At 32.8% G+C, this 24075-nt stretch overlaps 1 protein-coding gene and 2 non-coding genes across 6 annotated transcripts; 1 reads left to right on the forward strand and 2 right to left on the reverse strand.

Moving 5' to 3' along the window:
- Positions 1 to 865: 865 nt before the first annotated feature.
- Positions 866 to 937, forward strand: TRNAP-AGG (transfer RNA proline (anticodon AGG)). Its single transcript has one exon. It is a non-coding gene; the product is annotated as a tRNA-Pro (tRNA).
- Positions 938 to 1221: 284 nt separating this feature from the next.
- On the reverse strand, positions 1222 to 1293 carry TRNAP-UGG (transfer RNA proline (anticodon UGG)). Its single transcript has one exon. It is a non-coding gene; the product is annotated as a tRNA-Pro (tRNA).
- A 1619-nt stretch (positions 1294 to 2912) lies between these two features.
- Positions 2913 to 8380, reverse strand: LOC142628206 (uncharacterized). 4 transcript variants are annotated; one of them, XM_075802260.1, is made up of 3 exons: positions 8135 to 8380; positions 7025 to 7169; positions 2913 to 6777 (listed from the first exon to the last, which is right to left on the reverse strand). In XM_075802260.1, exon 3 carries the CDS (start codon positions 6650 to 6652, stop codon positions 3365 to 3367), a length of 3288 nt encoding a protein of 1095 aa, XP_075658375.1. In that variant the 5' UTR covers positions 6653 to 6777; positions 7025 to 7169; positions 8135 to 8380; the 3' UTR covers positions 2913 to 3364. The 4 variants fall into 4 exon arrangements, with proteins under 4 accessions (XP_075658375.1, XP_075658372.1, XP_075658373.1 ...); XM_075802257.1 differs by having other exon boundaries at positions 7021 to 7169; XM_075802258.1 differs by having other exon boundaries at positions 7021 to 7169; positions 8130 to 8380.
- Positions 8381 to 24075: the final 15695 nt, after the last annotated feature.

Consider the following 24075-nt stretch of genomic DNA (forward strand, 5'->3'; position numbering starts at 1 on the left):
TGAATATCATAGTTCCTGATGCATCAAAATGCTCCGGACGTTTTAAAATTTTTTTTTTTTACAGAGGCTATATATACAAGTTCTCCAAACAATTGTGGTCATGATTCTTTTGTGAAACTAAACTAGCAAATTTTCTAAGCAACTTTTATCACTAGTTTCATTTCATTCCATGACTTGCCATCCAACCTTACCTATTCTTACAAGATACTAGAGAAGAAAACAAAAACACAAATACCAAAGAGATATGCACATAACCCAGAAATTTTGTATTTGTCTTACACAAATAATATTTTTAGATACATAATATTGGAAAAGGTATGAGGAAATGTCAGTAACACAAATTTTGTCAATAGTTTTATACAATGAGAAAATGAGGAATTCTATGTCAAGCATTGTCAAATAATCAGCGAAAGAGTATTCTAACTTACTAGTTTCATCGCACACGTAAATTGCGTGCAACGAAACCTTTTTTTTTTTTTTGGTCTAATGTCACAATTTTCCTTTTAAAAAAAAAAAAATTGGTTAAGTTTGTTTGGAAGACATGGATTAGTAGAAGAGTGTTTTATTTTGTAAGCATTTTAAGTGGAGTTAAAAAAATATTTTTACTGGATTGTTCCCAAGTTTTTTTTTTCCTCTTAAACATAAAGTTTAGAGATATTTTTAAACTACATAAAAGTTCAATTTAAAGAGAGAAATCATTTTATAAATAGTATAAATAACAAAAAAAAAAATTTCGAATTTATGGAATTAAATTAATAGCCACTGTGCCAGAGGGACTGACCATGGTCGAAATGATCTGCGGGGCATTGCGTTTGAAGCGTCCGTTGTTTTTAAATAATAATATAAAGTATGTTTAGACATGTAAGGGCATTTGGTCTAGTGGTATGATTCTCGCTTAGGGTGCGAGAGGTCCCGAGTTCAATTCTCGGAATGCCCCCTATCAGTAATTATTTTTTTATCGGATTCCTTTTGAGCCTTACTTTAATTGTACACATTATTAACTTTATTACTTTCCTAACATGTTTTTGACGTTCCTTTTTGGGCCTCCAAGTAAATTGTTGTTGTGGGCAGTGGTAACATGTTATTATCTGGGATCTGGGCCATAAAACCAATCAAATCAGAGTCCATATGGTGATTATAGTGGGCCTGTCTGGGCTTCGTGACACAATTTTATATTTTAGGAATTAAAAAAAAAAAAAAAGCTCTTAAAAATGGTCAGAAGGGGCATTCCGAGAATCGAACTCGGGACCTCTCGCACCCAAAGCGAGAATCATACCACTAGACCAAATGCCCTTGAGGATACTGATTGCTTTTTGTATTCTGTGTTGTTCTAAAACTGTTCTTAACCCAAATCATTCTACCCAAAAACCAAGGGTGGGAATATTTTATTACTTAATGGTTCTTTAAATTACTAATGGATTCTACTTTTGTTGATTTTGAATAGAATAAAATAGTACCAAAATTTGAAGAATAAAATGAGAACAGTACACATATAGACTATATTATAACACATTTTCCCTTCTTGCAACTCATGACCATACTATGCCCTTACAAATTTAATAAGAACTATACACATTTAGACTATGCTGATCATTAAACAAGGACTAAAATAGAGAATAAACAATAACTTAACCTAAATAAAAATGAAATTATCAGCTTTCTTATGCAGCTTCCAAAAATATCTTTGTATAAGCTGACAACAAATCCAAGATTGGAAGAGGACAGAGATACAAAGGATAGTTATAGAAAAAATAATAAATCATTCTCAAGCAGCACTTTGGATTTGAAAGAGGACAGAGATACAAAGGATAATTATAGAAAACAAAAATTAATCATTTTCAAGCAGTACTCAATTTGAGAGGGGCATAGAAGAATTCTTTACTAACAAAAAATTCTTTATGAAAAAAGAAAATCTTATCAAATCAATTATTTAAAAAAAATAAAAGCACAAAACCCACATAATAATGAATTCCATCCAAACACACACAATCTCATTTATAAAAAAATACAGTATTCAAAAGTATAGCATAGATCGGCCAAATATATAAAATTAGAGAAAAATGAATACCAGAAAATAGAAGAATTTGACCTCGTGTTCACTGAGCAAAGGTTGATAAACCCAAACAAGAAGACTGGCACAGTAAAAGGCTATGGCATTGAGCAACGAAAATTTCCGAATTAAGAGAGAGAGAGAGAGAGTGTTTCTGATAAAACAGCAAAATCATTCCTGCCCCTCTCTACTAATCTTCAGTGGTTGACAAGAGTAATCACCTCACCAGGGCAGCTGGGCCCTAGAAAATGTGAAAGCATCAGCTCTCTTTTGTGTCTCATTCTCCTTCTGTAAAGTAAACGCGCACATACTACCGCACACCCTCACTTGTGAGGCGTGATAACAAAGGCCGAGGTTCAAATTTTCAAGAGTTTCATACATATATATATATTTAAATTAAACTAGAGTAGAATTTCTATCTTGTATCAAAAAATAAATAAACGCACATATTTAGCCAACAATTCAAAGATGAGATAAGCTCACCAAAACTAATCCCAAAAATTAGGAACTAACACTAATCTGAATACACAACACAACCTTTCAAAGATATAAGCTCACCACAACTAATCCTAAAAATTAGGAACTAACTAGTATTTGAAAACAGTGCAAATCTGAAAATTTATTTAACCTAATCCTGCCGCAACTGTTTCAGCTGCATAATCATTTTGAACTGCAAAGCTTTGAGCTTGGCTTATAAATTCAAGGACATAGCAGTCCTCAAGAAAAATGGGGCAACATTGCACTAAATGTACTGTATAGTTTGTTTTTTATTTTATTTTTTTGGGTTTAAGCCAGAGTCAACTTCCTGAAACACACAATAAGCAGAAGGAAATCTGTCTTGATACTTGTTAAACAGTAAAAAGGAAAACGCTAACAAACCAATTTTCAGTTAACATAATTTGTTTCCGAAGTTCCTCTAGTAACAGGCACATTCAATACTGCATCGTCCCAAATATCCAGAATTTACAGTTGGGAGTTACATCTTGGCAAATTCAGCTAATAGTCCAGTCAGCCTTACTTCACCCAAAAGGTCAAGCTACAATGCACGGCCAAAAAAAATTTGAGGAAAAGGAAAAGCCAAAAAGGTATCTCAGAAAGACCAACAAAACCACCTCCTGTGTGACAAATCTGGACTCCGAAGAAAAGGATAGATTCTGAACCCTTTCATGGTTTCAGACATAAAAATTGAAGAATCAAACTAAAGCTTCTCTTAACTTCATTTCATTTGTCACTGAGATCATTGTGACACAAAGCTTCTTCTGGTTATAATAAATTTAGGAATCTAGGATGGATACAATGTACCACGTTGCCGATTCAGTCTAAACAAATTACAAGACCAGGAACTGCTTTGGGATCAAGCTCCCAACACCCTCTCAGGAGAATATCTTTTTCCCCCGAGTGCTGGAAAGCAGGAATCTGATGAGAGAATCTGGCAATCTTATCCCGCGGTACAACAATGACACCAGATTTTGACCTCTGGATTCTTGGAGACCTGTAAACTGATGTAAACCCACTAAGAGGTGACAAAACCACAACTTCTGTGCTGTTGTCATTGACTTCTAGTACTTCCACTATGTCACATTCTCCCTTCCAAATGTCAGAACATGTCCCCTCTGAGTTCAGGTTCTTGTATAACGCCCAAACCTCACCTCTTCTAGGGTAAATTTCGTATCTATGCTTACCAACACGTTCAACTATTAATCGATGAGAAAACGCTAAGCGGGTAAGGACCTTAGTCCTACCATTTTTTACCTCAAATACCCCACAACAAACTGACTGATTAGTGTCTTTTGGTGGCGAGCAGGGTTTAAGCAATGCCACATGCAATCTAAAGTTAGGTGTGGATTCAATCTTCTTAACTTGAGCATAGTTCTTAGGCATCCCATCCTTATCAACGTATATCGCCCATATCTGATCAAGCTGAAACTTCTCTTCTGATTTTTCTCCATAAAAGTCATAGCACTCACCAGAGCTTTTTGTCAAACTACTGGAAGAATGGTCTTTCACAGGCAACTGCATTTTCTCATCAGACTGACAAGAAGTACCACCTTTGGACTTAGTGAAGCTGACACAGTTTTCGCCTATGTTGGCATCTGAATGCTTAACAGTTCCCTCATTCGTAGAGAGTCCATTTATCAGACCATTTTTCTTGCTTAAGTCCCTTGGCGATCTTCTAGGATTTAAGGACACTTGTTCAATATCTTTCTTCTTCTCATGCTTCTTTGGGGTGTTAATCTTCTTATCAGCCTGATGTGAGGTAGCAGTTCCTTTGGGCTGAGGGAGGTCACAATTTTCTTTACTATCATCCTCTTTTGTTTTACATTTGCTTGCATCTACTTGAACATTATTTGTATGTGTTCCATTTGATTGTCTTGGAAATCTTTCATGCATTGTGGTCTCTCTCCCTTGGTCATCCCCTTCATGCTTCATCGATGTGCTAGAACCCATAACATGTTCCATTTTCTTTTCTGAGGATTTACAACACAAATTACTGACTTCAGCATCCACGCGTCCATTTTCCATCTTCACAACATTGGGATCATCATACATATTGAAATCAGTGGGCAGAGCAGCAGGATCGAGTTCGAAACATCCTTTGGGAACACCTTCTTTTTCCCCACCAGTCATTCTGAATGATGGAATTCGATGTGAAAATCTATACAGCTCCTTAGGTGGTACTTGAAAAGAAGTAATTCCATGCTGCTTAGTTTGCTGGAAAAGGCTAACAAATCCCTTCACTTTGCCCAAATATGCCACGTAAATGCCAAAACCATCAACAAAGTCTGAAAGGACTTCCACAAATTCAAATTTGAATGGCATATTCTTTTCTGGGTCAGAACTCCATCTAATATCCCAATTTTTGAAGAGGGCCCAAGTTTCTCCCTTTCTAGGATATATCAAGTATGAACCTCTAGAACTGCCTTTTATGCAATGCATCTGATGAGAGAACATAAGACGCTCAACGGCTTCTTCAGTGTTACCAAGTTTGAACTTACCACAAGCAACAGGCAATTCTCCATCACACCAATCAATCTCATCTTGGTCATCTGGATTGGCCTCCAACCAAGTGATCTGCAGCTTAAAACCAGGGGAGAACACTTTCTTGACACGGGCATAAAATCTTGGCATACCATCTAATGTATCATATATAGCCCACATTTGATTAACAGCAAAGCAGTTTTCTTCCTTGCCCTTCTCAAAATCACTAAACTCTTGATCAGGAACTTGAATAGCTACATCATCTGATACAACATTAGAATTCAATCCAGATCTATCATCAACTTCAGACTTTCTGTCATCCTGATCTGGCATACCCTCTTCCTCTGTCTTTACATCACATTCTCCCATTTTGCACTTTTTGTTTGGCAAACTCTCTTCAGTGGCACTTGCTTTTTGCTTCACACTTTTGCTGGATGATTTGCAATTCTGCTTTGGAGGACTCACAAAATCATCATCATCATTTAGATTCTTCTGGTGAGAAATATTTTCCTTTTGCCTTTGCCTTGAAGATCTCCTATGGTTCCCAGAAGGATTACCACCATTTTGGTTAATACCCACATCTTTTTCATTGTTGTCACTACCTCCAGTCTCATTACTTTCACTGGATTCCACAGCTGACTTCCTCCCTCTCTTCCTGCTCACATTTTTCGATGATCCTGGTTTCTGAGCCTTTGCTGGATTAGACTTAGTTACCTCAACACCTTTCTTCCCCACATGCCCATCTGCTTTCACTTCTGCTTTAGAACCCCCACGAACCTCAGCAGTATTTCCTGCCTTTGACTTTGGATCTAACCCAGCAGATCTATCCGGAAATCTCACATTGGAAACATTTCCACCATTACATTTTAAGGTTACTTTTGAGGGCCCCTGATTTGAAGCTACTTTTTGATTGGGAAACTGACCCCAGGGAGTTCTTACCGGAACATATTGAGTACCCACATCCTGGGCAATGAAGGCTTTGGAGCAAGTCTGACATCGCAAGAGTTTATTCTCAGAACCTTTGTAGTATTGAAACCTAGTACTGCAGTGGGGGCAACATGTCCAGAATGTCTGGATTGGGGGTGCCTGGTGATTAGGATTCAAATTAGTGTAAGGTGGATGAGGAGGTTTATGGAGATTATTGTCAGCCCATGACTGTCTGTTGACAAACAAATTGCTATTTGACTGATGGGGTGGCGGCTTTGATTCAGCAGTCCTCGCTGAAGATGCATAATTCTTATCAAATGAAGTACGCTTTGCCTGGTCTGAGAGGACCCTATGTGCTTCCCCAACTAGCTTGAATGCGGCCTCTGCACCAGCAAGCTTATTTTTATCAGGATGAAGTAACAGTGCTAGCTTTCTGTACTGTTTCTTGATGGTCCCCTCATCAGCTGATTGTTCAATCTGAAGAATTCCATACCAGTCCAAATCTGACTTGCTAACCTTTATCAATGCAGAGCAATGAACCTCACAGACTGCAAGCAATTGAGACATGTTCTCAAGCGCAGGAAACAGCTGCTGAGCCTTCATTGCGATCTTCCTTGCCCCTACAAAATCGTTTTCGTGCATCTTCTTCTCTGCAATCCCCCTAGCCCTGATGGCCTCCTCTTTGTTGCATTCCATGGTTGGTTTGAAAATCAATAAATTAACCACCCAGGATATTTAACATAAACTATATACACCAGGAAAGGGGTAGCTTTCTTTTGCCTTGTCTCTCCACAATCCAGCAATCATCCAAATTCCTCATCCTACAAGAATACGACCCCAACAAGCTCAGTTGAATTCTACCAAACAATTTGGTATTTATCCACTAATATGAATTTACATATACAAGAGCCCACGCCCATGTGTGATTGTGTGTGTGTGGTGATAAACGAGTGAAAATTTATTAACAAAACCATAAATTACAACAGTTTACACACAACACTGTGAACTTCTTAAACTGCAATGTGTATTAACTTAACATCCCAAAACAGAAATTAGCAACTCACCCACCATCTTAGTAAACAATTTGAAGCGGAGACAGCTCCTAAACGGATTAGCCAAGCATTGGCCCTTTGGAACCAAAAGGTTTTGAGCAAACCCACCAATGCACACAATAACCTAAACCCCAGAAGCCTTTGCAACTTGGAATTGAAACCTGAGACCCAAATAGTGATACACTGAATAAGAATCGCCTAAACAACTGCCCAAAAATACCAAAATCAAAATGACACAATTTCTAGCTTTGATTGGTACGTTACACAGGCACACAATTTGAAAAGGGTTCCAAATTCAAATAAAAATAAGCAAAAATTTCACAAATGAGCTCTGGTTCAAACAGCACTTCTTTCATGGGTTTAATTTAAAGATTCAAAACCCATTGAGCGGGTGGGTTGCATAACTTACCAATCAAAGAATAAGCAAACATTTGAACCAAAAAAATCAAATCCAGCCTAAATAACCTCAACAAATTATAGGTGGTAAGTTCTTATTCATTTTAATTTGAATCTAAAACTTTAATTACTTTTTTGCTCATCCATAACAACCAATAACAGCATGTCACTAAAGATTTATTGTAAAAGTATTGTGAAAATATTGCGGACATAACATTTCTCTTCTAAATAACTACTTAGAACAAAAATCCTAGCACAAACCAATCAAAATCTCTACATTAAGTTGTTCAGAAAATATAGGAAAACAGAACAGAAAAAAACCAAAATACTGAATCTAAAACCAACTCTCCATTGCCTACAGAAACATAAATAAAAACCCACTGAACTAAGTCCAATAAAGCCATTGATAACATAACCCCCAAAAAAAAAAAAAAATTCTATTGCCCCACTATTTTCTTCCACTTTCCCATCTACCAAACAAACCCACATAACAAAACAGCACTATAAATAAATTCAAAAACCCACAAAAAATCTAAAACCCTAGATTCTCAGCATCCAATACCACAAGCAACAAATATACAAAACCCAGAACCCCAAATCAAAAAATAGTATCAAACAAAAAAAACCCAAAAAGAAAACAAGGCATGCATGCACGTGAATTAATTGCAAAACGAATGGCATTAATGTCCAAAAAGAAAATGAGAGAGAGAGAGAGAGTTTCCAACCTAACCTTTCAGAGAAGAAATTCCACAGTAAGAGAGAGAGAGAGAGAGAGAGAGAGAGTTTTGTATAGAAATTTTTAAGGAGTGGGGTTGGAGGGAAAGGATAGCGGGAAGTGAAAAAAAAAAAACAGCGAAAATTGTTTTGGTTATTAGAGGGAAGAGGAGACTGCGGAGACAGCCCCTCTTATTTCTGTGAAATTCGTTTTTGGGGCTCTTTTTTAGGTTTTTTTGTTTCTTTCTGGTTGCAATTTGCAATGATGGTTTGTTGTGGATGACTGTATATTGTTGTTTCTAGAATATATGCTTTGTGGGACTTATTTCTTGGGCTTTTCATTTTTTTTTTTTCTCCCAATGTTATGGGATTTTCTCTTTTTTTTTTTTTGGTTTCTAAAGTGGGTTTGGGTTCAAATTTTTGAGCCTGTTTTGGATCAAATTTGAGCCCAATCTAGTTAGGACTTAAGGAGGATTTTGTTGTGTGCTTTGAGCCCAACTCATTTAGGATTTGAGAATGATTAAGTTGTACATTTTGGACCCAACTCAATTAGGAATTGAGAATGATTCGATTGTATAATTTGAGCTCAACTCATTTAAAATTTAAGAATGATTCATTTGTATACCTTGAGACTAATTCATTAAGGATTTTAAAAATATTTGGTTGTATACCTTGAGCCCAACCCATTTAAGATTTAAGAAAATTTTGGTCCTACAAGGATTTGGTTGTACATTTTAAACCCAACCTAATTATGTGCTTAAGTAAATTATTCTAATATCCCCTTTTTATTATTATTTTTACCAATATCCTTATTGTTAGTTATATTTACAAAAGGAAATCTTGGGGGGTTTTATACTATGATTAATCATGCATGCTAATGTCAATTTTGAAAGACTTTATGAAAAATAAAATTATAAACAATTTAGGTAGCAATTAGTTTTTTTTTTTCATTGCTTGAACTAAAAGTTATTACAATTTAAATGTTATATTTTTTTATTTTTCTATTAGTATGGACATAAAAAAAATGTATACAATATATAATGGAAAAAGTTTAGCTCCAAATCGGTTTGGAGTTATATTCCTCCAACCAATTATTTGATGATCTTTTTTGTTGATAAAAGATTATTTGATGATTAAAGAAATTATTCATGTGTAGTTTTAGTCACATGACTTTTTTAATAAGTCAATTGAGTTTTGGGAAAAAAAATTAGGAAAAATCAATGGAAAACAAGGGAGTCACAAATCAATTGTTTTATTTAAGATGATATTTATTTTACCCCATTCAATTGAGTTTTGCTTAATGGGTTCTATTATTTATGATAATTATTTATAGACAATAAAAAGTTGCTTTCGAAAATATATTCATATAAAATATTTGTTGGGTTGGGTGAGAAAAAACCTTGAAAGTGGACCTAGGAGTAAGTCAAATATTTGTTGGGTTGAGTTACTTACTAAATCCACACATTACAATATTATTCTCTATCTTAGTAGGCTTACGTTGATGTTTCTTTTCCTTTTTTTTAATGCATTAATGTTATTAGACGTTTTTTTGAAGCAACCTAGTATCTCAGCTGGTAAATTTCCTTTAAAATAACAGCAACATATGCCTAAGAAGATATCCAACAATGTTGATGTTCTTATCAGCTGGTATACTTCAGCGAAGGTTCCCGCCGGCTGTGTGAATTTTTTTAAAAGGGGTTGAAAGTTCAAACTATCAACAGTAGGGACGGAGCCAGGATTTTAAGTTAAGGGAGGCGACTTTGACCTCTAGTTTGGCAGCATCTTAGTCGTGGAGGTTTTTTTTTTAGTTTTTAATGTGTGCATTTGTTAGGTAAAGACAAAATTATTCTATTTAAAACTTTTTAAAGGCAGTTGTTTATTTGAGTAAAATTGGTTAATTAGACTTAATATTTTTTAGCTTTGCTATTGGTGATTTTTGTTGTTGCACAAATGTTTTTGGGCTAGTATATGTTGTTTTAGATTTTAGATCTATAAATTTTTTTAATGGCCTTTAAAATGAGAAAAGTGCTAAAAGTATATTGATGATATAGTGAGTAATTATTGATAAGTAAAAAAGCGATGCAAGTAATAAACCCAGATAGGAACCAATAAGAATTTGTACGTTTATAAAAATATTGTAAATAAGTTTGTATCTTTAACGTTACTCTAAAAAGATTCAATAATATTGTTAAAGGGGTAAAATGTAATTTTATATAATAAAATTACTAAAATTAATGCATATATATATAAATATATATATTTTTTTAAATTAGGGGGGCCACTGCCCCCCTTGGTCAATGAATGCCTCCGTCCCTGATCAACAGGGTCATGATAAAAAGATCAAGTGAAGTTATATATCTAAAATATAAGTTTATAGGTCATATAGTAAATAATATTCAATTAACACAAAATTTGATATGTATATTAAGAGCATAAAGAACATGTAATCAAATAGTAAGATTTTCAAAATATGTAATAATGTTTTTTTTTTTAAGATGTTATAGTCTTAGACTACAACTAATTTTGTTGCTAAATTTTGTCCATTTTTTTTAAAGTAGTATTTCTTAAACCAATCCCTTAATTAAAACATAAATTAATTATACGTATAACTGCTCAATATTTTTACCAATCCAAAAGTTACTCTACAACTCTACAGATATAAGTACTTGTAGGGTGTGAGGTAAGAAATAAGATTTAAGTTTTTAAGAGAGTTTTATACATATTTACGCTTAAATTAAATTAGAAAAGAATTTTAGTGATGGTGACACTATCAGAAAACTTGGTCTCCCATAAAACTTATTTGGATTCTACGAAGTTCTTTCTTAACCATTTCTATTCTCCCTTTTCTCTATTCCTTTTTATATTAAAGGAAAAAAAAAGTTTTTCTTCTCCCTCTCTGTTTATATTACTATATTAGCACTTTAGCAGTATTTAGTATTTACTATATAGCATCTCTGGACTTTCCCGTGAATTCTTTTTTTGGAGAAAAACTCTTTCCGTGATTTGAATTTTCAAGTTCCTACTTCCAACATCGTACGCTTTTCCCAAATAGGAAAAAGGAGGAAAAAAGAGTTCCCAATTACTTCACACCTTTCTATTTTTAAAAACACGCGTTGTTGATTTCTAATAAGACCATAGCCGAAATATTGAACTTTAACTAGTATTCATTAAGCTAAAAAACAACTACTACAAAGTACAAAGTACTAACCAAAACTCCTTTCCCCGAAATTCCCTTTAAATTTCCAAATTCCAATCTAACAGTAAAGACAGCTCCCCTCTCCCTTATATACATAGACATGCATATAACCATTAACAATCCACAATCAGAAATCAGAATCCTCATAGATTAAAAATAAATATAAAAAAAAAAACCACATTTTTTCTCTTTAAATCCGTATCATCCAAACGTGTAATATCTTTCACCTATTTACTTTGACACACAAATATCAGTTTTAGAAAGAAAGGAAGAAAGAAAATGGAAAGGATGAGATCTTGCTTGTGCCTTATAGTCATCATATGCCTAAGAAGATATCCAACAATGTTGATGTTCTTATCAGCTTGTGTACTTCAGCGAAGGTTCCCGCCAGCTGTGTGAATATTTTTAAAAGGGGTTGAAAAGTTCAAACTATCAAGCATTGATAAAAATATCAAGTAAAGTTTTCTATTTAAAATATAAATTTATAGATCATATAATAAATAATATTCAATTGGCACAAAATTTGACATGTATATTAATAGCGTAAAGAACATGTAATCCAATAGTAAGATTTTTAAAATATGTAATAATGTTAATTTTTTTTAAAAAAAATTGTAACCTTAGGTTACAACCAATTTTGTAGCTAAACTTTGTCAAATTTTTTTTTAAAAAATTTACCAATCTAAAAAATCACTCCACAAATATAAAATTTTGTGGAGTGTAGAGAATAAAGACCGAAATTCAAGTCTCCAAAAGGAGCTTTACACACACACACACACACACACATATATATAGTTAAATTAAGTTAGAGTAGAACTTCTTTCTTGTATCAAAATTCTAAATCATACATGAGGTGAGTGGTAGTAATACTCTATAGATTTTACTAACATATGCCCTTAGAGCACACAAATAATATATCATTTTTTTTAAAAAAAATTTATCTTAAATTGGAAAAGTTTTACAACTTTTTCAATTCTCTATAAAATATTTTCAAAAATAAATGATTTAATGTGTGCCTAAGGGCACATATTAACCGGACTCATATTTTATATAGCATGCCACGCACGCATAGATACAGTCGTAATATGTACTCCCTTGGTCTTTCAGAAAACTTGATTGGATTTTACCAAGTTCTTTCTTAACCATTTCTCTATTCCTTTTTATGTTAAAGAAAAAAAAAAGTTTTTCTTCTTTCTCTCCGTTTATATTACCATATTAGTACTATTTAGCATTTACTATTTATTATCTCTCGACTTTCCCGTGAATTCTTTTTTTGGAGAAAAAATCTTTCCGTGATTTGAAGTTGCCAGTTCCAACATCATTCACTTCTCCCAAAATAGAAAAAAAGAGGGAAAAAGAGTCCCAATAACTTCACACTTACCTATTTTTAAAAGCACGCGTTGTTGATTTCTAATAAGACCATAGCCGAAATATTGAATACGTTAACTAGTATTCATTAAACTAAAAAACAACTACTACAAAGTACAGAGTACTAACCAAAACTCCTTTCCCGAAATTCCCTTTAAATTTCCAAATTTCAATCTAACAGTAAAGACAGCTCTTCTCTCCCCTATATATATAGGCATGCATATAACCATTAAAAATCCACAATCCACAATCAGAAATCAGAATCCTCATAGATAAAAAATAAATTTTTTAAAAAAAAACCACATTTTTTCTCTTTAAATCCGTGTCATCCAAACGTGTAATATCTTTCACCTATTTATTTTGACACACAAATATCAGTCTTAGAAAGAAAGGAAGAAAGAAAATGGAAAGGATGAGATCTTGCTTGTGCCTAATTATAGTCATCATATTGCTTTTGTTTTTAAGATCTGAAGCTCGCCCTCTTAATCCAAACATGAAGGAGGAGAAGAATCACCAATCCTTCTTCAGGTAATCATTTCTAATAATGTAAACTAAGAATTTTCCTTTTTAAAATCTCCGTTGTTGCTTAACAAAAAACAATGATTTTTTTTTTTGTACTTCTCTTTTGATTGTTTTGTTTTGTTCAAAGACATATTTGATAATTAAGTATCATTGCATACAGCATACTACAGGAGTTTTTTTTTTTTTTTGCCAATGGTGTTAGAGTTTCATTTCCCATATCGTGAAAGAGGGGAGTAGAGGAAAGTAAATATGTAGTGCACTATTTGGCCTACAAGCCATTTCTCAGAATTTGACCGAGTTCCAAAGCTCCACGGCAACAAATCTTTCCCATACACACGTTAGTTTTTTCCGAAAATGTAGGTGTATGCGTGTTCTTTGCATGGTTAGTAGTTTTGTTGCTAACAGTGTCCACATCGCTTAAAAAAAAACAAAAACACCAAGCAGGTCCACCATCAATGAGCCCACCTGACCTCTACCATGCAAATGCTCCCTCCTAGGGGAAAATTAGCAAGACTCCCATTTTTTTAGTGCCGATTCAACGATGGAGACTCAGACAAAACCATTGATTCCAAAATTCTGTATGTTGTGGTGTAGAAAATATTCATCTGTATATCTTTGCTTATATTTTGAACCACTAGATGCTTTTATTTGATTTTTGTTTTTATGTATACCTTGTTGTAAGTCCTATATATTGTTGTCAGCAGTTTAGAATTTTCCTCGTATATATGTATAATTTATCGTATCAAAATTACTTAGCCAAGTCATGAAACCCAAAAGCGACTTTTCATGGTCCTCTAATTATTCACTTCAAAGTTCAAATCCCAAAGGGTTGGTTAATTAAGTAGTCCTAAGGTGCTATGATATTTATGATAGCTTAAATTCAAAACTTTTTGCCAGCATTTTAAAGTTATTCTCAAGGGATTTTTTCTTCTAATAACCTAGGAAGACTACATATACCTGAAGAAATAGTTAAATACTTAAACAAGTCTGGATATTCTTTTATGTCAAAAAAAAAAAATTATCTATTTCAAAACTTAACCTACTTCATAAGTCATAATCTTTTTTTGAAGTTCCTCCTGATTTCAATGATGAGACCATAGTTCGGGTATAGCCGTATAGGAAGGAAACAGGACTTTTGTGTGAAATATTATATTGATTTCATAGTAAAACTTTTACTATCTGTCAGTTAGTATATATTCAACTTAAAAAACTTCAAAGTTTCACAACCGTGTCCTCTCTAGTTTATAATCAAACACATAGAAAGACAGTTCCTCTTCCCTATATATATATATATGTAAAGATTACATAACGATTAACAATCCACAATCAGAATCCTCATTAAAACACGTTAACCCTTAAGCCCGTGTGTATATTTTGGAACTACTAGCTAAAGAAAAAAAAAATTGAAAGGATGAGAAATTGTGCATGTGTGCCTTATAGTCATCATATTGCTTTTGTTTTTTTAGATTTGAAGCTCGCCCTCTTAATCCAAACATGAAGGACAGGAAGAACAGATCCTTATCCAGCTCATCATTGTTAGCAATGATCAAAGACCGGTATGTCCCCAAACGAGAGATTCCAGGAGGTCCAAGGTTCCTTGGTGAAGTTGTTCCACTTAATAGAGGTCCTGTCCCACCTTCTGCCCCTAATCCAGTCACCCATCATGCCAATCCCTGATGAAATGAGTGGTAGAAAATGTCCAGTTGATAGCTCTTTCAAACTTTTCTGTAATGTTTTAAGAGTCCGGTTAACGAGTAGGAGCAATGGTTACAGTAAAGTTTTTTTTTTTTTTTAATATTATAATTGGTTAGTTTTTTTGTGCAGTCTTTATGTCTGTACATAAATAAGTTTTTTTTTTTTTTAATTGTTCTCCAATGGAGTGGTCTCATTGAATTTCAAGTATATTAACAAAAGATGTAATGTAAATAATTTAATTGTAATTTCTAGTATATTATTATTAATAAAATAAGTTTTACAATAAAATTATAATAGATGTGGAAGTAGGGTGTGACAGATTAACACAAAATAAAGTTTTGTGGGGGTGAGTAGAAGCCCAACAAAGTCTCAAATGGTAGAGATGAAACAAGACAATTTTTTCTATTATGCTAGACATGGATGAAATAAGACAAAATCTTGTCAGGCAAAGGTAATACTCCATCCTTCGACCCACTTGCCCCATCGCCATCCCCAAATGTAGCCTGCCCAATGCATCTCAAGAGATCTTAGTTTTTTCCTTAAAATATTGAGTAAATAGGAACGAAAGATCGCATAGATTCATATAAGTTATAACATATTGATATGGATGCATGTCCCGGTCATTTTCACTTGTCAGTTGTCACAATGGTTAACAAAAACGACTTGAAAAGTAGTCAAAGCAAAAGTAAGATGCGTACCTCCATAAAAATCTATGTGAAATTTTTTGTGTCCTATTGAAAAATACCTAGAATGTTCACCCCAAAAAAGTGAATTCTTTCGCTTTCATCATTCCTTTTTCATGAAATAAATGATGCATGTAGCTGTGAACATGATACACCAGGACCGGAGTCAAAAAAAATTTGTTTAGGTCAAGTTACATCGTTAATATATTTATCAAGATAACTTTTATATATATATATATATATATATACATGCACGTGTTTTTTTATTTTATATATACATATATATATATATATATATATATACTTTTTTATTTGATAAGTTATATATATACACACACCCAACAAAAAAAAAATTAAACTTAGTATTTTCAATAAAAATTATTTTTTAAGGCGATTTTTCATAAAATAAAATTCATTTTTTTCTATTTTCATAGTCAAATTCTTAAAAAGTTTCATTTTTAATACAAATTATCAAATTTTATGCTAAAGTAAGTAAAAAATCTTTTAATTGAACTAATAAAATTTTCAGAAACATGAATGATTCAAAACTTGAAGGAATAAGTTAGGCTCCAAACATATTTAAAGCTATCTTACTTTAATCCATTATATGGTAACTAAAGACACATTTCATGTGTAGTTTTAGTGACAAATTTTTTTTAATGAGTCAATGACTTGTTAATCGTCACATAATGGGTTGAAAAAAATAGATTCAAATATGTTTGATACCAAATTTTATCAAATATTTAACAGATATAAAAACACATTTTTACAATAAAAAATAGAATTGTTAAAAATAAAGTTATATCTCTATAACTATTAGACCAATTATTTTTTTTAAGAGCATTATTGGACTAATTTAAATATTTGGAGGGGCCAACTCTTATTTTTGTAGACTAAATTTTGATAACATAAAAATAATTGTATATATATTTTAAAAAATTTTAAAATTTTGGGGGGCCATGGCCCCCAACCCCCCCCCCCCCACCCTTATACATGCCTCTGCCCCTGGATACACTAAATAATCTCCATAAAAAAATTTCGAACCCATGAACTTTCACAACTTTCCTATAATTTACAAAAGAGAAATGATATGTCCACAACATTTTTACAACAAATCTTAAGTGGCAGGTTGTTACTGGTTGTTATTGTTGGGGCAAAAAGTAATCTTAGTGTTAGGTTTAAATTTGAACCAACAACCAATCACCTGTAATTTGTTGTAAAAATGTTGTGGATATAGCATCTCTCTTTACAAAATTTTGTAAATGAAAATCGTCATGATACAAGGTAATAAGTACCAAAGAGAATTCACTTAGGGTTTGAATTCGTGTAAAATAAAAAATGACCTAGAGGTACGGGGTAACTTTTACAACTTTCCATACTAGAGAATTCGTTTTGGTCATTGTGAAACTTTTACAACTTTAACAATTTTTGTCTAAATTACCAATACTGTTGTACTACAGATTTGTTATGCATTAATCATTATCCTAACTCTTCCTAACTTGTACTGCAACTTTAAGATTAGTTTATGGTTAAGCCTAGACTTAGCCTACTCTATATATACCGAACCATAATCGAGTCTATTGTAATTAATATACTGTGATAAAATATAGTAATATTGAGTCTACCTGTAAAATCGATTCTATTTATAATTTGATTTTTTTTTTCACATATTATGCTATCATATCTTAAACGCAATATTATCTTTCTTTTTAGGCACTATTACTATGATAGTGTATAATGATGATGGATAGTCACATACAGTAATTTTTCACTTGGTAAATGTTTTTTTTTTTTTTTTTGAGAAGACACTTGGTAAATGATGTTGCTTCATAGCCGTGAAATTTATTTCTTTAAAAATTATTAATTAAACGATATTTGTGAGATTTATTTCTTATAAAGTTATTAATTGAACGATATTTGTGTAAAGGAATAGCTTTTAATTTTAATTTTTTTTTAGAAACACACACACACACGTATATAGGGGAAAGGTGAGGAGATAAGGGAATACATTCATATGCTAACACCAAAACTGCATGCAGTAATTAGTGTCACAGAGCGGTATAGCTTTTAAAATTGATATATCTATTTATAACAGAAATGTATCTTCACATGCAAGGAGCATGTACTTGCCCATAAGTACTTCTGGGCATTCATTTGTGATTTTGTGTAGACACATTAAAAAAAAAAATCTCTGCAAACACAAATTCCTACGTTTGTGATTTTCACCCTGAACGGGGCTGTCATCCACATCAAGGACCAACAGTGGCATCATAGCCTAGGTTCTTGATGCAGTTTCTTTAACAAGATACTGGCAAACATAGGCGGAGGGAGAAGGGGCCATGGCCCCCTTGGATTTTCCAAAAAATGCCCCCTCCTCCTTTATTTAATGTTAAAAATTTAAAGTATTGAGTAAATTTTAGGTGATGACCCCCTTTTCATTAAAAAAAAAAAGTATAAATGCACTTTAATTTATTGTTGTCTCCTTTATTTTCCTTTTAATGTTGACTTTTTTGTCATATAAAGTCATTAATATTAGGAATATTTAAAGTATAAGTTGTTGGGCTATGTGGAGCCTAGTTGTATTTGATCCGAATTATGACTTGACTCAAAATAATATTGCTACAATTTTTAATGAAATTTTTTTTGAGACCTAGTCCATGAAACAGAGGCTTGAGCTGTTTTATAGCCCGCTGTGAATCCTGTGCATAGGATAAAAAAAACTGTTGTTTGGGAATTAGAGTTTTGTGTTGTTTTTGAGAGATAAAACTATACTGTTGTATCTTGTATTTTTTTCTGTAAATAGTAAAATCTTTGCAACTTCCTGGATGTAGGCAAATTGCCGAACCACGTAAATACTATCTTGTGTGATTGTTTTTCTTTGGCGCATATTTTTTCTCTAATTCTGCTTCTCACATATCTTGGAATTTCGTGTGTATTCCCTTCCTAAGTTAATAATAATATATAAGTAATATTCTTTAGCAAAAGATTTTTTTTTCCAAAAATAAAGTCATACGCATTTATATAGAGAGTTAAAAGCTACCAAAATACATTAATACATTTGGCTTGGCGCCTCTTGAAAAAATTTTCTGGCTTTACCACTGCTGGCAAGTGATTATCATAAACCCAAAGCCTTTTTTCTATCAAAAGACAGTCGCATAGCTGTTTCATGCGATGGTGAATCGGTGATTATCATAAAGCCATATTGCCCTATCTCCAAAGTTGGTCACTGTAAGCACCACAAAACAATTTGAAGCAGAGACAGCCACTAAATAGATTAACCAAGCATTGACCCTTCAGAATTCAGAATCAAAAGTTTTTGAGCAACCTCTCCAATGTACACAATAACCGAAGCCCTAGAAGCCACCTATGGAATGGGTGAAATTGAATACAGATGGATCAATCTCTGGGCAATGTACCTTTGATATATTTTGTTTTCTTATCCACCGCCTGTGGTGAATCAGCTATGTACTCTTGATTAAGAGGGAATATTTTGTAATAGTCTTATTTAAGTTCAATGTCAACAATCCTCTTTTACCAACCAGAAAAAAAAAAAAGAGGATATATTGAATAAGAATCACCTAACGAATGCCCAAAAATACCAGAATCAAAATGACACAATTGAATCCAAAATTATGTATGTTGTGGTCAGGGGCGACTCGATGCATTTAGGAGCCTAAAGCAAAAACTAACATTGAGGCCTTATATATATATGACTTTAAAAAGTTAAATATTATTTAAACTCTATTATCTTGTTTTATATGCAAAATTATTACTAATTAACATAAACTACGTAATTTTATAGATACAAAAAATTTGACAAAACTTTTCAAACCTATTAATGTGGTAGATTAATAATGGTAAGTAAAATAATGATGTTAGTGGTGGACGGTGTGGACTTAAATGAGAATTAGTAAAAGTTTGTCAACTCAACTATTGTGAAAAATGTTGTGAACTTTTTATTTTTTTGAGAAGTTCTACATTCACAATATTTTTCACAACAAATCCTAGGTGTTAAATTGTTACTGATTCTAATTTGAACCTACTACTAGAATTATTTTTTTACCATCAATAACAACCTATAACAATTTGCTATTTAAGATTTCTTGTAAAAGTGTGAAAAATGTTGTAGATATAACGTTTCTCTCTATTTTTTTCTTTTCTTTCATTTGATTAAAAAAATTATTTTATTTGTTAGCTAATATTTGGGCTTAATTAATTAAAAAATAACCATATTGGTTAAAATTTGGAAGCCTTTTTTTTTTCCTACTTGGTGCTTTAAACAACTATATCAATTGCACCTACTATAGAGCCGACATTGATTGCATTGTAGAGAAATGTATATCTATATTCATTTGCTTATATTTAAGACCACTAGATGCTTAATTTTATTTGATTTTTCTTAAGATGTATACCTTGTTGTAAGTCCTATTGTTGTCAGCAGTTTAGAATTTATCATGTCAAAATTACTAGCCAAGTCATGAACCCAAAAGCGATTTCAAAAAGTAACCTACTTCAAAAAGTAGGTTACTTCTCATCACCTCTTCTTAAAGTTCCTGCTGATTTCAAGTTGTCTGTATTAGGAAAGTACGCGTGGGATGGAATTGATTTCATCATGAGACCATAGTTCGGTTTTAGGAAGGAAACAGGACTTTTGTGTGAATAATGTATTGATTTCATGTAAAACTTTTACTATTAGGCTGTGTTTGGTTCAGTGTAAAATATTTTCCGAGTGTAAAATAATTTCAGGTGAAAGCATTTTCGGGAAAGGAAAATATTTTCTAGTATTTGGTTGCATTTTAAAAATTATGTTGAAAAATAATTTCAAGTGTTTGGCAACATTTTTAAAATGTAAATTTTCTAATAGATTATCACATTTTTTCAGCCATTTTCTCATGTTCCAAACAAATTTTATAATAAAAAATTGCAATAATCCACCACCAACCACTACAAACCCAGCCACCATTATCCACCATATAACCAATTAATTTGAAAAATCATAATCAATATCAAAGCCCATTAATCTCAAAATTAATATCAAAACCATCTACCAAAACCCATAATCCACCACCATTGAAACCCATAAACCACCATAGCCAACGATCCACCACCCCAATCGACCACCATTAATGCTTAAACTCACCCCTAACCCACCACCACTAAAACCCATGAGTCACCTCAACCACCAATCTTCCAAAACCCAAGCAAAAACGTTATTTTACAATAATATATATATATATATATATATATATATATATATATTTATATATAAGGCAGTGATGGCGTGGGTGGGAGACTAGATCAGATCGGCGATGAATGAGAGAGAGGACGAAGGTGAAGCAGATGAGAAACTACCTTCACTGGCCGAGGGGCTTGCAGGCATGACGGTCGGGGACTGGGATGTGGTGAAATCGGGGTGGGTTTAGCTGGGTTCATCGGAGATGGGTTTGAGCACAATGGAGGAGCTAAGCCGGCGCGTTCAGATCGGCGATGGGTTTGAGCAGTGCGATTGGACCTGCGTGGCCGCGGGTCGTGGATTGGATCTGGTCTTCACCGGCAATAGCTCTCTCTGTCCTTCGACTTGGGCTTAGCGTGAGTAATGAGAGCAAATGAGGAGAGAAATTTTCTGAGGAGAACGGAAATGGTTTGAAGGTAAAATAAAAGTGTAAAATGATTTCCGCCTGAAGTCCTCTTATTTTACAGTCAACTAATTTAATTTTCCCTTTGACCGAATTTTCTGAGCATCTCAAACAGCAAGCACGGTGGAAAATATTTTCTTGATTTGCTTTACTGTTGAAACAAACGCAGCCTTAGTTTAGTATTCAACTTAAAAAACTTCAGAAGTTTCACAACCGTGTGTCCTTTTGCAACGAAATCTCTTTCCCAAAATTCCCTTTGGTTTCCAATCAAACACATAGAAAGACAATTCCTCTTCCCTATACTATATATATTACTATAATTCAGTAAGTATATTCAACTTAAAAAAACTTTTTAGTCAAACAAAACTTAAAAAATTCAAAATTTCACAACCGTGTCCTTTTGCAACGAAATCTCTCTCCCAAAATTCCCTCTAGTTTCCAATCAAACACATAGAAAAGACAGTTCCTCTTCCCTATTCTATATATAAATATCGATATTACATAACAATTAACAATCCACAATCAGAATCCTCATCAATATTCAATACACGTTCTCTCCTAAGTCCGTGTATATTTTGAAATTATACTAGAGAGAAATACTGGAAAGGATGAGATATTGCGTGTGCCTCTTAGTCATCATATTGCTTTTACTTTTTAGATTTGAAGCTCGCCCTCTTAATCCAAACATTAAAGACAAGAAGAACAGATCCTTATCCAGTTCATCATTGTTAGCATTGATCAAAGACCGGTATGTCCCGAGTCAAGAGATTCCAGGAGGTCCAAGGGTCCTTGGTGAAGTTGTTCCACTTAATAGAGGTCCTGTCCCACCTTCTGCCCCTAATCCAATCACCCATGATGCCATTGCCAACCCCTAATGAGATGAATGTAGGAAAATGTACAGTTGATGCACAAATTAAGCTCTTTTGATTTTCAATGAACATATTTTCTTTTGTTCTATTTTAGCAAGTACATGACAACAATTTAAAGTTCAGTTTTTTATTATAATCAATCAATTTTTGGTGCAGTCTTACATAAATAAGTTTTTTTTTTTTTTTTTGGTGTTCTCCAATGGAGTGGGCTCATCGAATTCCTCCTATATTATTATCACCACAAAAAATAAATATATAAAAGGAAATGTTTTTGCTAGCTTCCGTAGTAAAACAGTGACAACAGAATTAACAACAATGAATGTCAAAGCTTTAAAAACTGCTCTTAAGTTGCAAAAGCATATGGCTAGAAGCTCATTGTTTTCTTAGTATATTTCAGATACTTGTTTGATAACAAGGCAGAAAGCAAATCGTTATATTCATTTATTCAACTTTTACATTTTTCATGAAAATGAATAGTTGACCAAGACTTCGTTTGTTACATGCAAATCTAATGCTATATTGCTAAAGTAAGACTTCGTCTGTCGATAGTTATAATAACTGAGAGAGAGAATTCAAACTGTAGTTCTTTAAATAAAGAAGATTAGGCCATGTCATTGAGTTACAAGATTTTTGGTATCAAAGTATGATTTTTTTTTTCTTTTTTAGATAGATCCAAGTATGACTATTAAATACATTAAAAAATGTATAATCAAGAAGACCATTTGAACTTCCTCAAAAAAAAAAAAGACCATTTGAAAAACTATTATTTGGAGGATTTTCTAGAATCATGATCTCTAAATATTTAAAATAACTAGAACGTTTGCCCCCAAAAAATTGATTTCTTTCACTCTCGTCATTCCTTTTTCATGAAATAAATTATGTATGTAGTTGCGAATATGATGCACTAAATAATCTCCATGAAAAAAAAAAAAAAATCGAAAGGATGAACTTTCACAACTTTTCTATTTTACAAAATTTTGGTCATTGTGTCTAAAACTCTAAATTACCAATACTGTTCTACTGCATATTTGTTAAGCATATCCTAACTAGCTAGTACTGCAACTTTAAGTTAGTTTTATGGTTAAGCCTAAATTTAGCCCACTCTATACCCAACCTATATCGAGTCTATTGTAAATATGTAATATAAATTGATAAAATGTAGTAATAGCAAGTTTACCTGAACAATCTATTCTATTTATAATTTTTTTTTTAAATTCTATTACCATCTTAAAGGCACTATTATCTTCTTCTTCTTTTTAGCACTCATTATGTTAGTGTATAACTGTAATAGATAATCACTCCATAATATAATATATCCTCACATGTGTAATAACTATAGTGTTGCTTCATAGACATGAGATTTATTTCTATAGAGAATTATTAATTAAATAGTATATGAGTAGTGGTAAAACTTATGGAATTGATATATCTCTATTCACAATAAATTTGCCTTTTTCGAAGGAGTATGTGATTACCTATAAATACTCTGTCTATTTGTCTTTCTCGTTCATTTGTGAATGACAAAGACACTATATCTCTATGGTGTTGCTTCATAGACATGAGATTTATTTCTATAGAGAATTATTAATTAAATAATATTTGTGTAGTGGTAAAACTTTTGGAATTGATATATCGAAGGAGTATGTGATTACCTAAAAATACTCTCTGTCTTTGTCATTCATTTGTGTAGATAAACATTTAAAAACAAAATTTCTCTTTCTGCGACACAATTTCCAACAACTATGTCTCATGGCCAGTTCATGCGATGGTGATTATCTTAAATCCATACTGCACTATCTCCAAAGTTGGTCACTGTTGTTTGACCAGTGCAAGTGATCGTGGTTATGGGAACACCAAGGCCACCTATTCTATTTGATTACTGTATTCAAAATTGGTTGGATCTATTACTAGCCAAATCAAAATGTATGTACAAATTTTGATCCATGTATCTTTATCTCGTGGGCTAATTTGGACCAAGCATAATTTCT

The sequence above is a fragment of the Castanea sativa genome, chromosome 3 (genome assembly GCF_040712315.1).
Source record: "Castanea sativa cultivar Marrone di Chiusa Pesio chromosome 3, ASM4071231v1".
Classification (NCBI taxonomy): Eukaryota; Viridiplantae; Streptophyta; class Magnoliopsida; order Fagales; family Fagaceae; genus Castanea; species Castanea sativa.